The sequence below is a fragment of the Bos mutus genome, chromosome 5, assembly GCF_027580195.1.
Source record: "Bos mutus isolate GX-2022 chromosome 5, NWIPB_WYAK_1.1, whole genome shotgun sequence".
NCBI lineage: Eukaryota > Metazoa > Chordata > Mammalia > Artiodactyla > Bovidae > Bos > Bos mutus.
Genome location: NC_091621.1, coordinates 87,014,367 through 87,035,560, shown reverse-complemented (window position 1 = coordinate 87,035,560; position 21,194 = coordinate 87,014,367). Strand labels below are relative to the sequence as shown.

The following is a 21,194-nucleotide window of genomic DNA, read 5'->3' as shown; positions in this document are numbered from 1 at the left end:
TTACCATCAATTTATTTGAATGATGACGGGAACAGCTTCATGGAGGGAGGTGTTGACAGTGGAGGAACAGTTAGAACTCTTGCTCTGCCATCTGTCCACTAGCTCTGTGTTCCACCTTCATCATGGACACGTCACATGAGCTTCAGTTCCATCATCTCTAAAATCAAGATAGTAATCCCTGTTGGGATTATGACACACCTTAATAACTGAACACCAACAATAATCCCTGTTGTAGACGTGTTAGGTAAAGGTTTTTCATTCATGCAACAGGTCTGCATGGTGAAGGAAATTAAAAGGACCATCCATTATAGTAAGATCACTTAAACTGTTTTAATATATATTCTTTGATGTTTTATGTACATTCATTTACCCAGGTATATAGTTTGGTTTGCTTGTGCATTGTCCTTTAGGAAGGTGGAGTCAGTGGTTTTCTCCATGCTTTTATCGCTGAAGTGTTTGCAATGGTGCGTGCACACGTGGCTGCGCTGGGAGGGAATGCTGTCGTCTCCTACATAATGAAGCAGTGTGTCTTCATGGAGAATCCAAACAAAAACCAGGTGAGGTGGAGTTAAAAACCTCTCATGGGGAGACCCTACGAATTCACCCTATGGCCTTTTCACCTCCCACCCGCCTCCAAAAAAGAGAATTGTTCCTCAGAGCTCTTTGATTCCAGAGGCTTAAAACATGTTTTAGTAAATATTTTGGTAACTGTGGTCATACATAGGTCAGGTGTTGTTTTCACATCCCCAGTGACTAGTTAGTCTGAAATACCTCTGGAAGTTTTGCTCCTAAATTACTTTTCCCACCACCTTCTTAGGGGGGGTGTTTTTGGGATCCAGTGATGGCTAATGGAGGACAGTTAAATATGCCCTCTGGTTTGAGCTGTGATGCTGTCCACTTCTGACTGCCCTGCTGGTAAAGAGTACATCCTGATGGGGCCACACTGTTAATTCTAATAAGTAATATAATTTTGTTAATGAGGATAGGGGAGTGTTACTTAGGTTAAATTTTAGAATAGATTTCTCTTATCAGCTTTGTTAACATAATAATTCACTTACAACTGTTAAACATAGTCCTTTAAAAAATTAAATAACTATATTAATGAATTTTTTTGTTTCCTTTCCTATGCATTGCCTTCTTAGCCTTTGCTCATTTTTTTCTTGAACTGTATGCCTGTTTCTGCTCTACAGAAACAGTAGAACATAAACACTGCCCCCAGCATAACAGGAGAGTATGAGCGTGTTACTGAAATGTAACTGAAATGTGTTATTCTTTTAGGCACAGTGTCTTATAAACGTCAGTGGTGATGCGGTGGTTTTTGTTCGTGAATCTGAATTAGAAGTGGTGTCTACTCCGCAGCCTGCTGCCAGTTGCCAGCCCTCATGTACTGGAGGAGAAGTCACAACCTGAAGTCAGTTAGAAAGAGCTCAACTAAATGACATTCATCAATTTCCTTTGTCATTCATTTATCGTACTAGACATAAAAAATGAACTTAATATGAGAGAATTAAGAAAGAATTGATCCCATATGAGAATGTTTGATTTGAATGGGATCGCTTGGAGGCATGAGAATTTTCGAATCTTGACGTTTTTTTTAACCAAGGCTAGACAGACAGGCCTTATGGAGGCTTGACTCCCCAGGAAGTTCAGATAAATTTCTCTGAGAACTGTAGCAAAGATGCAAGCTATTTATAATTTATGTTGATTTTAATAAAATCGTAATTTAAATTATCAGGAAATTAGGCTAGCTATCCTGGTGTAATTTATAAAAATTAAGCAAGAAATTAACAAATTGTTAATAAATAATCTGATTTGAGGAATGTATAGGGAAAATGGAGAAAAGTTTTCAGAAAACTGTGAGTTTATTAATGTGTTATTTTGATGAAGAATCTGGTAACAGCTGAAAGGGAAAAGTACTTTAGCCATCTTTGAAAAAGGAGTTAAGCTTCTGTGACTTGTATCTTAATTGCTGCAAAAGTAAAATCTGTTTATCAGAGCCAGTGTCCTTTTATCGGAAGCTTAATAATATCTCTAAGGAAGGAGGAAAAAATTACTATATAACTTCATTTTTACCCAAGTTTCAATTTGTGTTTAATTTTTCTGGAAGGGGCTTGGCTTCAACTGGGAAGAACAGGCCAATGAGTTTTGTTGAAGTAGTTAAAATATGATTGATCTAGTTGGAACATAAAATTATTTTCTAATAAAGTCATACTGAACTCTTACAAATAAACAGAATTTTAGTACTATCTTATTAGGGGTTTGGGGTGGTGAGGTAGACTGTATTTGGCATAGAATTTGGAAATGTAACTTGAATGTAAATATGCTGCAGAATGTTGAATGTATAGATAGAAATACTTTTTTTTTTTGTCAATGCCAAATACATATTACAGATGAACCTTTAAAAGTACATTCCTCCTTTGGACAATAAAATTTCTTTTTAAAACTCATGATTTTGCTCTTCCAGGATAACAACTGCCCTAAAGATTAGGAGTCGTTTCCTTGTTATCACAGGTGTCAATATTTTTCTGTATTTTGTTTATAATTTTATTTTTTAAATAAAAGATTTTATAAACTGGAATATTCCTAAATCTGTTTTTTTGCCCCTTTGTAGTATTGTCAGTGGTCAGAAATCACTTTCCATATGATCGTCTTCATTGCTTTAGTCAACAATCTTCTGTTGTATGTCTGTTCTTCATTTGGAGGGGAAATACACTTGTAATTGTGCCACTTTCGTTGTTGGTGGTAGGAAACCTGCACGGTTAAGTGAGAAAATGTGTGTAGCTTGGGATGAAGGTGGCTTCCCCAAGAGGATAATACTTAAGCTCATTCTGGAAAAACAGGTACTTGGAATTGACTGACTTGTTCATAGTTTTATCCATACATACAACAGCTATTTTGTGATTCCTGAGTATGTTTCTGAGTTCTTTCTTGGCAGGGGCTTAATAATGTAGCTCACTGGTTGAGTACCTGTTTTGTGTCATATCCTGTGCATGTTGTTGTTGTTCAATCACTAAGTCATGTTTAACTCTGCGACCCCATGGACTGCAGCATGCCTGGCTCCTGTCCTCCACTACATTCTGGAGTTTGCTCAAATTCATGTCAGCTGAGTCAGTGATGCTATCTGCTAGCTGTCTGATCCTCTGCTGTCCCCTTCTCTTTTTGCCTTCAATTTTCCCCAGCATCAGGGTCTTTTCCAATGAGTTAGCTCTTCCCGTCAGGTGGCCAAAGTATTGGAGCTTCAGCAACAGTCCTTCCAATGAATATTGAGGGTTGATTTCCTTTAGGTTTGTGCATGTACCTTATTACTAATGTTTAAAACATAATACTGGCTGTTTTTGTTTTACCTTTTGAGACCAAAATGTATTTCCATTTTGGTCTCAACATTTGGATACTTAACAGAGGCACAGACTGATTTCTAGAAAAGCTAGAGTTTCTATAACTACTCAGGTTTTCTGTCTGCTGACACAGGCCATTTGCTCAATGTGGGTCACATGTGAGGTAGTCAGCCCATGCCAGAAATGGCTCCTTCTGGAAAGGCTGATGTTACCTGATGCCGAAAGAGTTGCTGCTGTTCATTGTGTGTAAGCTGCCTCAGAAACATCATTTTAGACAAACGTACTGGGACTTAATCTTTTGGAAATATTGAGGCCAGTGACAGGACTTTAGCACACCTTGTAGTATCTCATTCTCTATTGGTACTCCAAAGCTTAAACGACACAAGTTATCCAATCCTTTGTTAGATTTGCTAAACTCACTGTCCCATTTCCTCACTTCCCGTGTGTGTGTGTTTAGTCACTCAGTTATCTCCAACTCTTTGTGACCCCATGGACTGTACCCCACCAGGCGCCTTTGTCCATGGAATTTCCCAGGCAAGAATACTGGAGTGGGTTTCCATATTCTTTTCCAAGGGGATTTTCCCTACCCAGGAATTGAACCTGCATCTCCTATGTCTCCAGCGTTGTAGGAGGATTCTTCACCTGCTGAGCCATCCAGGAAGCCCTACTCTGCCATAAACCATCACCAGGTTTCCATCATCTGATCTACCCCTAAATTTGAACTTGCCAAGGATGCAAGTATTGGACTGCAGTATCAGGTAGCTAAGAAGCTTCATGCATACACAAACAGTTTTTCATAAATTGGATCAAGTACCTAATTTTTAAGTATATTGGTGTTTTTTTTTTTTTTTTACCTTTTCACCTGGTTTTCTCTTCCCCCATCTTATCCCTCCCAATCCATGTTAATAACCTAGTATGTATTCTTACATATTAAAATATGCTAATATATAATTTACATTCAATAAAATTTATCTATTTTAAATGTACGAGTCAAAGTTTGACAAATAGATTCAGTTGTGTAACCAAGATAACATTTCATCACCAAGGAGAATGCCTTGTGCCCCTTTGCAGTCAGTTAACTTACCCCCTCCATGTCAATACGATCTTGTGCTTGGTAACTTTCACTTAGTATGAGGCATCCCATTTGGACAACATTTTTGGCTATTATGAATAAAACTTTTATTTAAGTTCACACTTTCTCGTGAAACTTGTGTTTCTGTTCTATGAGGTCTTTCAAACAGTACTGTGAGAATCTGATCTAAGCTCTGGAACTCTTCTCCAGAAAAATAAGCACAGAGGTGAAATTTTGCACACTATTTCAGGTTTGTTGAAGCCCCATTGTTGAGCTCAAGTTAAATTTAGTACAGGCCCCAGGTGGTGCTAGGGGTGAAGAACAATGCAGGAGACATAAGGGGCGTGGGTTCCATCTCTGCATGTGGAAGATCCCCTGGAGGAGGGCATGGCAACCCACCCTAGTATTGCCTAAAGAACCCTATGGACAGAGAAGCCTGGTGGGCTACAGTCCATGGGGTCAGAGTCAGACATGACTGAAGCAACTTAGCACAGCACAGCATATGGAGGGGAATAAGGAACCAGGCTGAAGGAAACATTAGGAAGATTTGGGTAAATCCTATCCTAAAATGTTTGCCTCTTCTCCAGTAGAAAAGACATTTTTAAGATTAGACGTTTAAATATTTGAAAGATGTATATTTATGGTAGGCAGGATGATGTCCCCCCGGCCTCCCACCTCCCAGCAAAGATGTGCACAGCCTAACCTGCAGGGCCTGTGAACATATTACCTTACGTGACAAAAGGGACTTCACAGATAGTGTCAAAGCTAAAGACCTAGAGATGGGCGAATTATCTAAGTTTATCTGTGAAAGTCCTAGAACCTAATCTTTCTTCTTGAAATTCAGCAATGGCAGGTTGAGTTTACCTCTCAAAGAGGGATAGGAGACTAGGTCATAGAGATTCTTTTGAGAGGTGAACTCAACTGCCATTGCTGACTTTCAAGAAGAAAGAAGAGAGCTATAAACCAAGGAATGTGGGTGGCATCTCAATGCTGGGAATGGCCACCAGCTGACAGCTAGCCAGGAAACAGGGTTCTCAGTTCTACACCTGCAAGAACTGAATGTTGCCTCACCTCAAATGGAGGAGGAAATGGATTCTTTCCTTTGAGCCTGCAGAAAGGGGTTTTAGCCTAGGGAGACTCACATCAGACTTAATGACCTGTGGAACTGTAAGCTAAACTTGTATAAGTCACTAAGTTTGCAGTCATTTTTTAATAGTAGGAATAGTAAACTAATACAAGTTCTCATAAGTATAAACTGAAGAGATATAGTTCAAATATCAAATACAGTGCTCTTTATGAGTGACTAAGCACAATAACCTCAGATATGCAGATGACACCACCCTTATGGCAGAAAGTGAAGAGGAACTAAAAAGCCTCTTGATGAAAGTGGAGAGCAAAAAAGTTGGCTTAAAGCTCAACATTCAGAAAATGAAGATCATGGCATCCAGTCCCATCACTTCATGGAAAATAGATGGGGAAACAGTGGAAACAGTGTCAGACTTTATTTTTGAGGGCTCCAAAATCACTGCAGATGGTGACTGCAGCCATGAAATTAAAAGAGGCTTACTCCTTGGAAGGAAGGTTATGACCAACCTAGATAGCATATTCAAAAGCAGAGACATTACTTTGCCAACAAAGGTTCGTCTAGTCAAGGCTATGGTTTTTCCTGTGGTCATGTATGGCTGTGAGAGTTCGCCGGACCCCGGCAAGAGTTGGACTGTGAAGAAGGCTGAGCGCCGAAGAATTGATGCTTTTGAACTGTGGTGTTGGAGAAGACTCTTGAGAGTCCCTTGGACTGCAAGGAGATCCAACCAGTCCATTCTGAAGGAGATCAGCCCTGGAATTTCTTTGGAAGGAATGATGCTAAAGCTGAAACTCCAGTACTTTGGCCACCTCATGCGAAGAGTTGACTCCTTGGAAAAGACTCTGATGCTGGGAGGGATTGGGGCAGGAGGAGAAGGGGGACGACAGAGGATGAGATGGCTGGATGGCATCACTGACTCGATGGACGTGAATCTGAGTGAACTCCGGGAGTTGGTGATGGACAGGGAGGCCTGGTGTGCTGCGATTCATGGGGTCGCAAAGAGTCGGACATGACTGAGCGACTGAACTGAACTGAAGCACAGCACATAGTAATAACATCTAATACAAAATGCTTCACTAACTCAAGGTACGAGTATAGTTGTATCTCTTTTGTTTTCCAATTAATTTTTTAATACTCATTGACTAAGCAGAAATTCATGATCTCCAGTCTTTGAAGTTGCCTTCAATTCTAGGTCTCAGCCCCCAAAGCGCTCAGCTCTCAGAACCTCTTTGGTTTGCACTTGCTTCTCATTGCCACATGGTGTCACTGTTGTAACGGGTTCCACATAGTAGAGCAGACGATGCTGGTTTTTCTGCAGTGAGGATGTCAAACTGGCCAAGATGCGCATGTATGTTTCCAGGATTCTTTAGCAAGTAATTTTCTTCATGCCTGCTCCATCTGAGGAAACCTGCCAAAATTCAGTTTATGGTGCTCAACTGTTTATTGAGTTCTGAGAGTTACAAATTCTAGATATCAGGGGTTTTTTTTTTGTTTTTTTTTTTTAATATGTACTTTGCACACATTTCCCCTCAGTTTGTGGCTTATTTTGCATTCTTTAAACATTATCTCTGAGGAATAGAAATTTTAAATTTCGGTGAGGTCTAATTCTTTTTTTTTGTTGTTTTGTAATTTGTGTGGTGTTCTAAGAAATTTTTGCCTAATGAACCTCGAAAACATTTTCTAGAAATTTCAGTTTTTGCCTCTACATTTAAGTACATGATCATTTCAATTTACATTTGTATATGGTGTAAGGTAGGGGTCAAGGATTTATTCATTCATTCATTCCTTTGCTTGCATATGGATGTTGAATTGCTCCAGCAATGACAATGTTGACTAGCTCTGCTACACTGGATTGACAGGACCTCTTGGTTGAGAACTGATTTTTAGTATATACAAATATTGATTATTTACATTGGTATTGCATCCTGCATCCAGGATGTATTGATTCATTAGCTTTTTCTGTATTTCTTTGGAGTTTTTATGTGGAGAATCATTTTTATGACTGTACATGGGGACGGTTTTATTTATTCCTTTGAATCTAGTGTATATTTATTTTTCTTGTTCCTTACTTAATTGGCTTTATTAGTAATTATCTTAGTAAATTATTAAGTATAATGTAGAATGATAAGAGTGGATATTCTAACCTTGTTCCAGATCTCAGGGGGCGAAGAAGCATATTTTCAAAGAAGCAGCTTTTGGTTTCATTGATTTTTCTCTACTGTTTTCCCCTCTGTTTTCAGACTCTGTGTCTGCTTTTACCTTTATATTTCCTTCTTTATACTTGCTTTTGGTTTAATTTTCTCTTATTTTTCTAGTTTCTTAAGGCAGAAGCTTAGATCATGGATTTGAGGCCTCTTTTCTAATGTAAAATTGAATGTGACACATTTCTCTATATACACTCCTTGAAGAGGCTCCCCAAATTTTTATATTTTTCTTAAATTCAAAATAGTTCACAATTTTCCTTTTAACTTCCTCTTGAACTAATGAGTTGTTTAAAAGAGTGTTAATTTCCAAATATTTAGGGATTTTTCCAGTTATTTTTTTGTGGTGATAGCCAGATTGAGTCTTTCAGCAATTTTGAAGTTTATAATACATGATGTTCGTAGTGATGCTTTCTAAGGCCCATTTGACTTCACATTCCAGGATGTCTGGCCTTTGACTGTGTGGATCACAATAAACTGTAGAAAATTCTGAAAGAGATGGGAATACCAGGCCACCTGACCTGCCTCTTGAGAAATCTGTATGCAGGTCAAGAAGCAACAGTTAGAACTGGACATGGAACAACAGACTGGTTCCAAATAGGAAAAGGACTACGTCAAGGCTGTATATTGTCACCCTGCTTATTTAACTTCTATGCAGAGTACATCATGAGAAACGCTGGACTGGAAGAAACACAAGCTGGAATCAAGATTGCTGGGAGAAATATCAATAATCTCAGATATGCAGATGACACCACCCTTATGGCAGAAAGTGAAGAGGAACTAAAAAGCCTCTTGATGAAAGTGAAAGTGGAGAGTAAAAAAGTTGGCTTAAAGCTCAACATTCAGAAAATGAAGATCATGGCATCTGGTCCCATCACTTCATGGAAAATAGATGGGGAAACAGTGGAAACAGTGTCAGACTTTATTTTTTTGGGCTCCAAAATCACTGCAGATGGTGACTGCAGCCATGAAATTAAAAGATGCTTACTCCTTGGAAGGAAAGTTATGTCCAACCTAGATAGCATATTCAAAAGCAGAGACATTACTTTGCCAACACAGGTCCATCTAGTCAAGGCTATGGTTTTTCCTGTGGTCCTGTATGGATGTGAGAGTTGGACTGTGAAGAAGGCTGTGTGCTGAAGAATTGATGCCTTTGAACTGTGGTGCTGGAGAAGACTCTTGAGAGTCCCTTGGACTGCAAGGAGATCCAACCAGTCCATTCTGAAGGAGATCAGCCCTGGGATTTCTTTGGAAGAAATGATGCTAAAGCTGAAACTCCAGTACTTTGGCCACCTCATGCAAAGAGTTGACTCATTGGAAAAGACTCTGATGCTGGGAGGGATTGGGGGCAGGAGGAGAAGGGGACAACAGAGGATGAGATGGCTGGATGGCATCACTGACTCGATGGACGTGAGTCTGAGTGAACTCCGGGAGTTGGTGATGGACAGGGAGGCCTGGCGTGCTGCGATTCATGGGGTCACAAAGAGTCGGACACGACTGAGCGACTGAACTGAACTGAACTGAATACATGATGTTGACTGTAATAACTATGCTGTGCGTTGGAGCTCCAAGACTTACTTATCTATTGTTTGCAAGTTTTTACCCTTAAAGAGCATCTCCCCAATGCCCCCACTGGTTCCCCATCCTGAGCTCTGATAACTACCATCCTATTCTCTGTTTCTATGAGTTCAACTTTTCATTTTAAAATGTTTACTGTTTATTTAGCTTATTGATATAATTGATGTGTAACCTTGTGTAAGGTTAGGGTGTGCAATTTTTTATTAATTTGTTACATTTATGTATTGCAATATGATTGCCACCATACTGTTAACTAATACCTCTATTTGCTCATGTAATTATCATTTCTTTTTTGTGATGGGAATAATTAAGATCTAGTCTCTTGGCAAGTGTTATGTTTGAAACACAGTATGTTGTCTATAATCACTATACTATAACAAGTTTTATTTTTTTAAGATTCTACATACCTTACAGTATTTGTGTCTTTGTCTGACTTATCTCACTCAGCATAATATCCTCAAGGTCAGATTTTCTGATTTCATTTTGTCTTCAAAATTGACATATAAATTTTGCCTCTTCTTAATATAGCTTTGGTGGTTGCTCTAGACTCTTCAATATGTATTTTCATATTTATCACAGTCTACCATCAAATAATAGTATAGCAGCATAACTTTGCAGTTCAAGAATATTCTTTGAATGATTGAAATCAATTTTACTTTTCATTTTTTTCCCTTTGGACTTTATCAGCTTCCTAGGGTGAACATTTAGCTTGTTTATTGTCACTCTTAGTTAGATACACTTTCTAACTAATACACTCTTAGATACACTTAGATACACTCTCATAAGTGTATCTAAAGTTATAAATTCCCCTGCAATTGCTTTTTTATCATCTCACACGTTTAATTCAGTATCTCTAGATTTTTACCTGAATATTAGTAATTACCATTATGATGTCTTCATTAGAAGTGTATTCTTAGTTTCCAAAAGCATGTTGTTGTTGTTGTTTTCTTTGGTGTTTTCTAATTAAGTTGCACTATGATAAGATATTGTGATCTCAATAAGTTCTTTGAAAATTGTTGAAAATTCCCTGGTTGTTTTTCTGTTCAGTTTATGTAACTGTTTGATATGCACTTGAAAAGAAAATTCATTTGTTGCAAGCAAGTTATATATCTCTATATCATCTATCTGTCATCTATCATCATGGCTCTATTAAATCAAGCTTATTAATTACGTTATTGAATCTTCTACATCCTTACCACTATTTTTGTCCCCTTGACCTGTCAATTTCTGAAAGAGGTGACTGTGGTGCATTGATTACACTGATGGCCCTAAATAATGGCCTCCAGGTAACCAGGCATTTAGCATATGACTTTGTGGCTCCTACCATCAAGAGGTGGACTCCATTTCCCCAGATTTTGAGGAAACAGACTGGCCTCCTGCTTTGCAAAGGCCAATGGGATAAAGCAGGAGTATATCTGCTTACACTGCACTTGGATCACACATGTACTCTACTGTGCGTTTCTGCTTTCTCTCTGGAACCTCTACCATGCCATGCAAACAGGCCCTGGCTAGTCTGCTAGAAGCTGAGGAACTTTGTGAAGCAAAAATAAGTCCTTCTGAGTCCATCCCACACTTGAATTAATTAACTGTTAGGTAGATTCATAAATAGTAATGAATGACAATTGCTTTAAGCCAAAGAGTTTGAGGGTAATTTTTATGAAGGAATAACTAACTGATACATAATTTTAAAAATTTTCCACTGTAATTATGTAGTTGTCAATTATTACTAATGATGACATTTTGGAGAATGTGACTTTAAGTCTATTATCTCTGAATTAGGCAGACTTATCTGGTTCCTAACAATGTAGAGTAACCACAGGACTCCTTCCTTACTGAGGCGCAAAACAGAACAGAGCAGAATTTGTGTTCTCTACTGATAGATCAGATCAGATCAGATCAGTTGCTCAGTCGTGTCCGAGTCTTTGCGACCCCATGAATCACAGCACGCCAGGCCTCCCTGTCCATCACCAACTCCCGGAGTTCACTCAGACTCACGTCCATCCAGTCAGTGATGCCATCCAGCCATCTCATCCTCTGTCGTCCCCTTCTCCTCCTGCCCTCAATCCCTCCTAGCATCAGAGTCTTTTCCAAGGAGTCAACTCTTCGCATGAGGTGGCCAAAGTACTGGAGTTTCAGCTTTAGCATCATTCCTTCCAAAGAAATCCCAGGGCTGATCTGCTTCAGAATGGACTGGTTGGATCTCCTTGCAGTCCAAGGGACTCTCAAGAGTCTTCTCCAACACCACAGTTCAAAAGCATCAATTCTTCAGCACTCAGCCTTCTTCACAGTCCAACTCTCACAGCTATACATGACCACAGGAAAAACCATAGCCTTGACTAGACGGACCTTTGTTGGCAAAGTAATGTCTCTGCTTTTGAATATGCTATCTAGGTTGGTCATAACCTTCCTTCCAAGGAGTAAGCGTCTTTTAATTTCATGGCTGTAGTCACCATCTGCAGTAATTTTGGAGCCCCCCAAAAATAAAGTCTGACACTATTTCCACTGTTTCCCCATCTATTTCCCATGAAGTGATGGGACCGGATGCCATGATCTTCGTTTTCTGAATGTTGAGCTTTAAGCCAACTTTTTCACTCTTCACTTTCAATTTCATCAAGAGGCTTTTTAGTTCCTCTTCACTTTCTGCCATAAGGGTGGTGTCATCTGCATATCTGAGGTTATTGATAGATGATCCCAAAGATTAGAAGGGACTGAGCTGTAGCTAGAGAAAGCCTGCATACAGTGTGGAAGGACACTTAAGGACACTTGTGGTTACATGTAGGACCCACCTGGATTAACCAGGATAACCTCCCCATCTCAAGATCCTTAATCCCATCAGCAAAGCCCCTTTGGTATATAAAATAATATTCACAGATCTGGATTTAGGGCATGGCTGTCTCTGGGGCCCTTTAAGGAGCCTACCACATATATGTTTTTTTTTTCTTAAAAAAAAATTGCTTATTTATTTGTCTGCATCAGGTCTTAGATGTGGCACTCTGGATCTTCTGAGCATCATGCAGGCTCTTTCATTGCAGTGCAGGGTCTTCTCTCTAGTTGTGGCACATGGGCTCAGTAGTTGTGGCACAGGGTATGTGACATGTGGTTCCCCAAGCAGGGATCAAACTTGCGTCCCCTGCATTGCAAGGCAGATTCTTAACCACTGGACCATGAGATAAGTCCTCATGTACCCATTCTTAGTATGTTATTTCTCTAACAAGTCGAAACTTTTGAGTGTTCCTATATTTCTCCCAAATAAGCAAAGATTTAATGTTACTGTCTATGATTTTTAATTCTCACACTTTAAAACATAAACAAATTGTGGTTGTTTCTGAGTTTTATGTATTTATGGAGATTACTGATGTACTTTTCTGATATCTACTTAGCATTGCTTTTTGTGTACCATTCCTTTTTTCTGGGTTTATTTTCATTCTTGCATCACAAGTATATTTATTAGAATTTAGTTTGCTCAGGTCCTGTGCATATTTAAAATTTTGTATCTGAAATTTTTTTGTTCCACTTTCACTATGTAGTATAATTGACTCTATAATTCTAGGTTCACAATATTTTTCCCTCCGAAGAGTACCATATTTTCTAGCAGAGCACCAGATACCTAGGGGTGAATGAATGAATGAACTTTACAGATATTAAGAGAACAGAAGAGTGAAAATAATCATTAGGATGAAAACATGGACTGGCGTTCAGAAGAACTGGCCTTAAATGCCAGAGTTCCTTATCACAGTTTGGTTTAGACAAAGCCACTTAACATAACAATCTCACTTGAAAATGGGGATATTAATCTGTGCCCTAAATCACAATGGTCTTGTGAGTTTCCAAATAAAAAGAAAATAATGGATCTGAACATTCTTTGTGAATTGTAAAATTTTACAATATCTGAGTAATCAATTAATTGTTATATTAATTATTTTTATAAGTAATTGATTACTCAGAAATGGTGACTGCATTTCATGGCATCCATGAAAAAGACTCTTGCTTCGTGGAAGAAAAGTTATGACAAAACTAGACAGCATATTAAAAAGCAGAGACAAAAAAATAAATAAAAATAAAAAGCAGAGACATAACTTTGCCAACAAAGATCCATCTAGTCAAAGGTATGGTTTTTCCAGTAGTCATGTATGAATGTGAGTTGAACTATAAAGAAAGTTGAGCGTCAAAGAATTGTTGCTTTTGAACTGTGGTGTTGGAGAAGGTTCTTGAGAGTCCCTTGAACAGCAAGGAGATCAAACCAACTCAATGGACATGAGTTTGAGTAAATTTCGGGAGTTGGTGATAGTGCAGTCCATGGGGTCACAAAGAGTCGGACACGACTGAGCGACTGAACTGAACTGAACTGAAAAGCATTTCCAAAACGCTGATTTAAATCTACATCCACTTACTGGGCTTGAGAGTGTCTCTTTCAAATGATTCAGAGTATTTGACAAGGTTGATTTTTTTTTTATTGCTAAACAAGGGAATGATTATGTTTCACAAACATAACTTTGACCTGTGAGATTTAATTACATCAATTAGTAAAAAGTATATTGCCACAGCAAGGGGCTTCCCTGATAGCTCAGTTGGTAAAGAATCCACCTGCAATGCAGGAGATCCCCGGTTCAGTTCCTGAGTTGGGAAGATCTGCTGGAGAAGGGATAGTGAATACCCACTGTAGTATTCTGGCCTGGAGAATTCCATGCAGTGTATAGTCCAAGGGGTCGTAAAGAGTTGGACACGACTGAGCAACTTTCACTTCACTTTCATATTGCCACAGCAAAATATATTGTGTATCTGAAGACTCTTCTCTAGTATATCAGTACAGCGTTTCCATAGTGATGGTTTTTGACGTAACTTTATGTGTAAAAGGTTAATTAGAAGCCTTGATGTTCCTAGCAGTAATGTTTTCTTGACAGGAAATTATTTATTTGAGATTGTTTAAGGGAGTTGATGAGATCTGTAGAGAAGATGACAGATGAAGCTTAGAATGAATAATGAACCAGAATCTGTAATGGTTAGAAAACATTTTGCATTGCAGTCAGTCACACATAGCACTTTATCCTCACAGGTAAGATTTTCAAAGAAAATCTGTGAAATTTTCTTTGCAAATCTTACTAGGCTTCAGGTTGAGGGAACAAGGTGGATTCTTTATGGCATAAGAATGAAGGTAACTATTCCATACCCATAAGACAAAAAGGCACGCATGCATGTTTTAATAGCAGAGTCATCTGGGTGAATTGCTCTTGCCTGCCTTGGGTGGAGTTTGCTAGGTGTTTTTAGAGAAACAATCTAAATAGAAAGGATCTATTTACAGACATTCTCATCTCTTTCTCCCTCTCTGAAGTTGAGGAAATTGAGGAGTAATCATTTCTATTTTTGCTTGGTCACATTCAGTTATGTTGGATGGACCTTTGCCAAAATTTCCATTGATCAGTCTCCTAATCCTCCACTTTGAAATAAAGTACTCAGCCATTATTGGATCCCAGGATAGATAGAAGAGATACTTATTGGTCCCTAAGATATTCCTCCACACATTGGCATAAATACCTCATTTACCAGAGTGGTTATAATGATGGAAATAAAAGATGAAGCATCAGTTTGTAATGGGTGGAAGGAGGTGGGGAGCAGCTGGGTTCCGTGGACTGATTGCTATTCATAACCTTAGGCATTTTCCAGAAAGGCTTTCTCATTTATTCTTATCATGTTTCAGAGGCATGGACCCTAAGGGATTACCACTTAATGTCTCTAGCTGGGAAACCATAGGCCAGTTTTCTTGGATGCTCACTGGGATGGACATAGATACCACTTTATCCCTCAGATTTTAGGTCTTAAACTACTAATAACCTATTTACAGTTTCTTTTATTTTGCTTCAACTGATCTTAGTATATTAAGAGTTCTGCCACTCTTCTAATGCAGTGACTGGTACATAGTAAGGGCAGAGTAAATATTTATTACAGGTAAAATGAATGAGAAGCTTTTGTTTCTTCTTTTAAAAAAATCAAAATGCAATTCAAGATAAACTTTTAAGCATAAAGCTGTTTAAGGTAAAAACCAGTTATATCTCTTAGTGCTTGTGTATCTCTAATAAATTTTATCATTTTGGCATCATGCTCCCTGAGTTTTCATCTGTCCTAGGAGTTGCCTTGTGTGTCTTTTTTTTTTAATTAACTTAAAATTTTTTTTTGATCCTAGTGTTTAAGAATCTTTTATTTGATCACTTTCTTCATACACTTGTTTGTTTGAATCTAATTTTCAGAACCTCTGATATTTTAAAACTAAGATCACAGGCCAAGAATCTTTTGGTCATTTTTAAGTAAACATCCTAATATTAAATACATGTTATCTAAATAGCAATCAATCAAGAGAAGAATAAAAAGCCAATGAGGTTGATTATCCCTCTGCCCAAACTCCAGATTGATACTCTTCCGTTCTGAAATTGTTGTTGTTCAGTCACTAAGTTGTGTCCCACTCTTTGTGGACACATGGACTGCAGTCCCCATGGACTGCAGCTCATCAGGATTCCCTGTCCTTCATCTCCCACAGTTTGCTCAAACTCATGTCCATTGAGTCAGTGATGCCATCCAACCAGTTCATGCTCTGTTGCCCCCTTCTCCTTTTGCCTTCAATCTTTCCCAGCATCAGGGTCTTTCAGTTCAGTTCAGTCACTCAGTCGTGTCCAAGTCTTTGCGACCCTGTGGACTGCTGCACACCAGGCTTCCCTGTCCATCACCGACTTCCAGAGCTTGCTCAGACTCATGTCCATCAAGTCGGTGATGCCTTCCAACCACCTCATCCTCTGTCATGCCCTTCTCCTCCTGCCTTCAGTCTTTCACAGCATCAGGGTCTTTCCCAATGAGTCAGTTTTTCACATCAAGTGGTCAAAGTATTGGAGTTTCAGCTTCAGCATCAGTCCTTCCAATGAATATTTAGGACTGATTTCCTTTAGGATTGACTGGTTGGATCTCCTTGCAGTCCATGGGAGTCTCAAGAGTCTTCTCCAACACCACAGTGCAAAAGCATCAATTCTTTGGCACTCAGCCTTCTCTATGGTCCAATTCTTACATCCATACATGACTACTGTAAAAACCATAGCTTTGATTAGACAGACCTTTGTTGGCAAAGTAATGTCTCTGTTTTTTAATATGCTGCCTAGGTTTGTCATAGCTTTTCTTCCAAGGAGCAAGAGTCTTTTAATTTCATGGCTGCAGTCACCATCTGCAGTGATTTTGGAGCCCAAGAAAATAAAATCAGTTTTGTCTGATTATTTAACACTTTGGCAAAAGTTTTCACAGGAAAGTTGATATTAAGTAATTGTTTTTCTCCTTCCCTCCCTCTCTTCCTTTCCTCCCTCTCTCTTTTTCTTTCCCTTTCCATCTTCCTTCATTCTTCCTCCCTTCTTTCCTTCCTTCCTTCTTTCCTTCCCTCCTTTCATTCTTCATTTCACAAGGATTTGAGAGATTCATTTCTTCCAAAATCGCAATGAATCAAAGCTTCAGTGGTTTTTTTTTTTTTAATTCATAAAACACTAGCCCTCTAAGGCATTTCCATTTAAAATGATGAGATAAAAAGTAGTTTGCTTTAAAGTCCACATTCGCTTTGAAATAAGAATTGTGCCTCCAGAGTGGAAAAAAAACCTATGGATAAGCTTTGGCACAGTAATTATACTCTCAGCCTGTGTAGGTATATTGGCAAAGGCACTGGTGTTCAGGAACTGGTGTCCAGGTGGGTGGCTCTTCCACTCACCTAGTATTACTACTTCTTCACCTTAAAGTCACCTCCTTGACTCCTTGATCTTTAAAGCCACCCAATCTCTCTCTTACACATCACCTAATACTAATTCTCTACGTAGCCCTTATCACTTACTGCTTGATATTTTTCTTATTTGTTTCTTGTGACTGATCCTCCCAGAATTTAAGCTTCAGAGACTTTATGTCTTTTTCTTTGCTAAATATCCAGCGTCTAGAAGAGAAGCAGGAGTATACCTATCTCACCAAATCTAGCATGATGTCAATTATAAGATACACCATCATTTTACATATGTATGTAAAAAACGCCACCACTTAAGCTATGGCACAATGTCTTCTTGTCACTTCAGATTTTTAATCTCAAAATATTGAAGAGCTCTTTTAGATTTATTTAGAAAGACCATAAATTTATCATACATCTTACCGAACACTTGAAAGATGAGAACATAAGCAAAACTAAACTGGTTAACCTATTCCTGAAACAACTTCTCACTCAGAATCCAACTCTCCAGTATCAATTTTCAATGAAAAGTTGCCAGTACACACACTTTTCACACAGTATTATTGTCTTTGTCATCAAGAGCATTCGCAAAGCAGTGTTTCTTAAAAGACTGAGCCATTATTGTCTTTGTGATTTTCTTCCCAGAGGGTAACATTTGCTCTGCAAGTTTTGATGCTTGTGGACAGTCAATGCCTGGCAGATAGCAACTCTAAAAGTCACCCAGATTTCAGAGTTGTCAAAATATGAAAAATTGTACATCCATGAATTGCCCGAATGGGTTATAGATACTCAATAAATAAATGCGTTTTGAATACTTGAAGAAATGAAGCTCTCTGTCCTTAGGCAAGCCAGTTTATTCCTTGAGTCTTGTTTTCTAATATAGAAAATTAAGGTGTGAGACTAGAAGTCCTCTAAGATCATTTTTTACTAAAAGAAAAATTGTCTCTTCTTTGTAAGTGGCTAGAGTTGTATAAATGTAAGACAGTGTAGTTCAGGTGAACTACTAAAAAAAAAATCCTCTAACTAATTTTGGTCTTCAAGTGTTCAAAATTCCAGGTTAGACAATAAGAATCCCACCCATCTATTTCTTCAGGAGACTGATGGAAGGTGCAGGAGCTCAGCTCAAAAGATGTAAGTTATGTGGAGGGTGGGGATTCTCACCACACTTAACTGGTGCCTTTGCCTGGCTGCCCAGTTGCAGATGGTGAGTGAGTGTACAGCACCCAGAACACTGCCATCAGAGAGAGAAAAACGTCATTGAGTGGGTTTCCAGACAGGAACAAATATATGTTTAACCTCTATATGGCTCGGGATGTAAAGAAGGGATGACCTGACCAAGACTCAGGTTCCAGACATTGTAAAAGGACTATCTGGTCTGACTGCTGGTGACCCAATGGGCATAAGTTAAAATATCTTGTCTGTCCAATTTTGTCTTGATTCTTTCTGTACATAGCCCTCAGGGTCTTATATCTCCAGACATGGCTGAATGGACACTTTGTGAATACAGAATTGCTCCTTTATAAGCCTGAAGGTAGTGCCTACAAATTTGGGGAGCAACTCCATGAACCACCATATAACCCGTGTGTGTATGCACACCATCCAGCTAAGTATGTCTATAGGCACTGCCCAGAATGGCTACCTACACCAAGTAATCTCTATGGCCTTGAAATTGCTATAAACCTCGCTATGTTTCAGGAGGCCATATCTTAGACACAGTGACCTTCTGCACATCAGTGAGATGATTGAAACTAGAATAAGGAAACCTTGGATTGACTTCTCCTTTGTTTTTGCTATTACCGACAGTATCTGACTATTGTAAGTAATTGCTTCCTGCCTGTTTCTTTCTCTAGGTTATGAGATACTCCGCAGAGAACTGGGGAAGAACAATGGAGTACACATTCCTTTCTTTTTTTAATGCCATCCTGTAATAGATAATTTATCGTAGTTTTAGTGCCCCAGGAAACATTCCAGTTTTGTTACGTCCTGCAGAGAGAAGTTGTCGTAAACTTGCCTCCCAGACCCCTTCTTATATCTGGCATGGTGCTAATACCCCCCACTACCTTGGGACTCTTTGTTTCTCAGCATAATTTGAAATTCTACTTCCAAGTCAAAATCAAAGAAGGATTAGAAAGAAGCCCATTTCAATATTTAAAGACGACTTCAGGAATACTTATAATATCCCACCAGTTCTGAATGTATTGCATTTACTAAAAATTATTAAGTACCCTGCTAAATTATTTTGTTAATATTATCATCAAAAGTATTTAGTTATTGGTATTTCTGCAGGCACTGAAAATACCAAGTAATGATATACAGAATATATTTTCTCCTTTGAAACTGCAAAACCCTAGAGGTTCAGACTAATGGCTACACTCTTTCAGATACATTATTCATTATATACTAGCTTTCAAGAATCCTACATAATGGAAAACTACCTGCCACATTTCAAACCACATGTATGCTAATTTACACTATTAGCATTTTGAACAATCACTCTTGGTCAACTGTTTTCTTTTTTTAATAATAAAGGCACTAAATATATATATATATATATATATTTTGGTAAAGCAAAAGAAAATAACAAGTTAGGGAAATTTGACACAAAAACATTGACAGAATTTATTATTAGATGCAGGATAAACAAATAAAATGAAAGATGGGTAAGAGATTTATGTTCCAAGCCAATTGTTTGCTGCTAAGTCACTTCAGTCATGTCCGACTCTGTGTGACCCCACAGACGGCAGCCCACCAGGCTCCCCCGTCCCTGGGATTCTCCAGGCAAGAACACTGGAGTGGGTTGCCATTTCCTTCTCCAATGCATGAAAGTGAAAAGTGAAAGGGAAGTCTCTCAGTCCTGTCTGACTCTTCACAACCCCATGGACTGCAGCCCACCAGGCTCCTCCATCCATGGGATTCTCCAGGCAAGAGAACTGGAGTGGGGTGCCATCACCTTCTCCATTTAAATACGTCTTTTATTGTTTATGGTTCTGTGCAGATGCTAAGGCCTGAAATGGAGGTGATAAGAGATGTCTCCCAACTGAGGATGTGGAAAACATCACTTATCCATTTGCAGCTAACACCTTGGAGAAGATTAGATAGGATGCTTTTTCTAGGTAACTTTCTCCCCCTTCTTGGAAGCTTCCCAATGATTGTATATGGAATTATATGCCTGGTAAATTCGGGTTTACCAAGACCCATCTACTGTCCATTAAGTTTATTCTTTTTTACGGTTTTTTTTTTAACTTTTTATTTTGTATTGGAGTATAGCCAATTAACAATGTTGAAATAGTTTCAAGTGAATACCTAAGCAACTCAGCTGTACATATACACATGTATCCATTCTCCCCCAAACTCCCCTCCCATCCAGGCTGCCACATAACGCTGAGCAGAGTTTCCTGTGCTTTACAGTAGGTCCTTGTTGCTTATCCATTTTTAAATATTTTGCTACAGGTTTTAGTGAAGGATATTGAAAAGCATATTAAAATGCAGAGACGTTATTTTGCCTACAAAGCTCCATATAGGCAAAGCTATGGTTTTTCCAGTAGTCATGTACAGATGTGAGAGCTGGACAATAAAAAAAAAAAGTCTGAGCAAGGAAGAATTGATGCCTTTGAACTGTGGTGCTGGAGAAAACTCTTCGAAAGCAAGTCCCTTGGACAGCAAGGAGATCAAACCGGTCAATCCTAAAGGATATCAACCCTGAATATTCACTGGAAGGACTGATGCTGAAGCTGAAGCAAGGATAATCAAGGGAGGAGAATGTGAAACGTATGTATGTATGACTTCTTCTCCCCTGATCTCCTTCACCTGATGCGAAGAGCTGACTCGTTGGAAAAGACCTTGATGCTGGGAAAGACAGAAAGGTTAAGGGCAGGAGGAGAAGAGGATGACAGAGGATGAGATGGTTGGATGGCATCACTGACTCAATGGACATGAGTTTGAACCAACTCTGGGATATGGTGCAGGACAGGGAAACCTGGCGTGCTGCAGTTCATGGGGTCACAAAGAGTCAGACACGACTGAGCAACTGAGCAGCAAATTAAAAACTCATCTCACATGTAAGTGTTCAAAAACCCTGGGAAGGCCTGAAATATTATCACATATAGAATAAATACAAAGAAGAGTTAAAATAACAACAAACCAGGTATAACTGTATTAGTGAACCTGAACACAGAGTTTTCAAGTCAAACTC

The 21,194-nt window shown here is 38.8% G+C and overlaps 1 protein-coding gene across 11 annotated transcripts in view; it reads left to right on the top strand.

Annotated features, from left to right (window-relative positions):
* Positions 1 to 2,578, top strand: part of C2CD5 (C2 calcium dependent domain containing 5) — a 91,819-nt gene extending 89,241 nt beyond the window's left edge. For all 11 annotated transcript variants that reach the window (XM_070371180.1, XM_070371181.1, XM_070371177.1 and 8 more), the window contains 2 exons: positions 411 to 557; positions 1,279 to 2,578. In XM_070371180.1, the coding sequence (XP_070227281.1) occupies positions 411 to 557; positions 1,279 to 1,410 (279 nt within the window). In that variant the 3' untranslated portion in view covers positions 1,411 to 2,578. The remainder of the gene's footprint in view (positions 1 to 410; positions 558 to 1,278) is intronic.
* Positions 2,579 to 21,194: the final 18,616 nt, after the last annotated feature.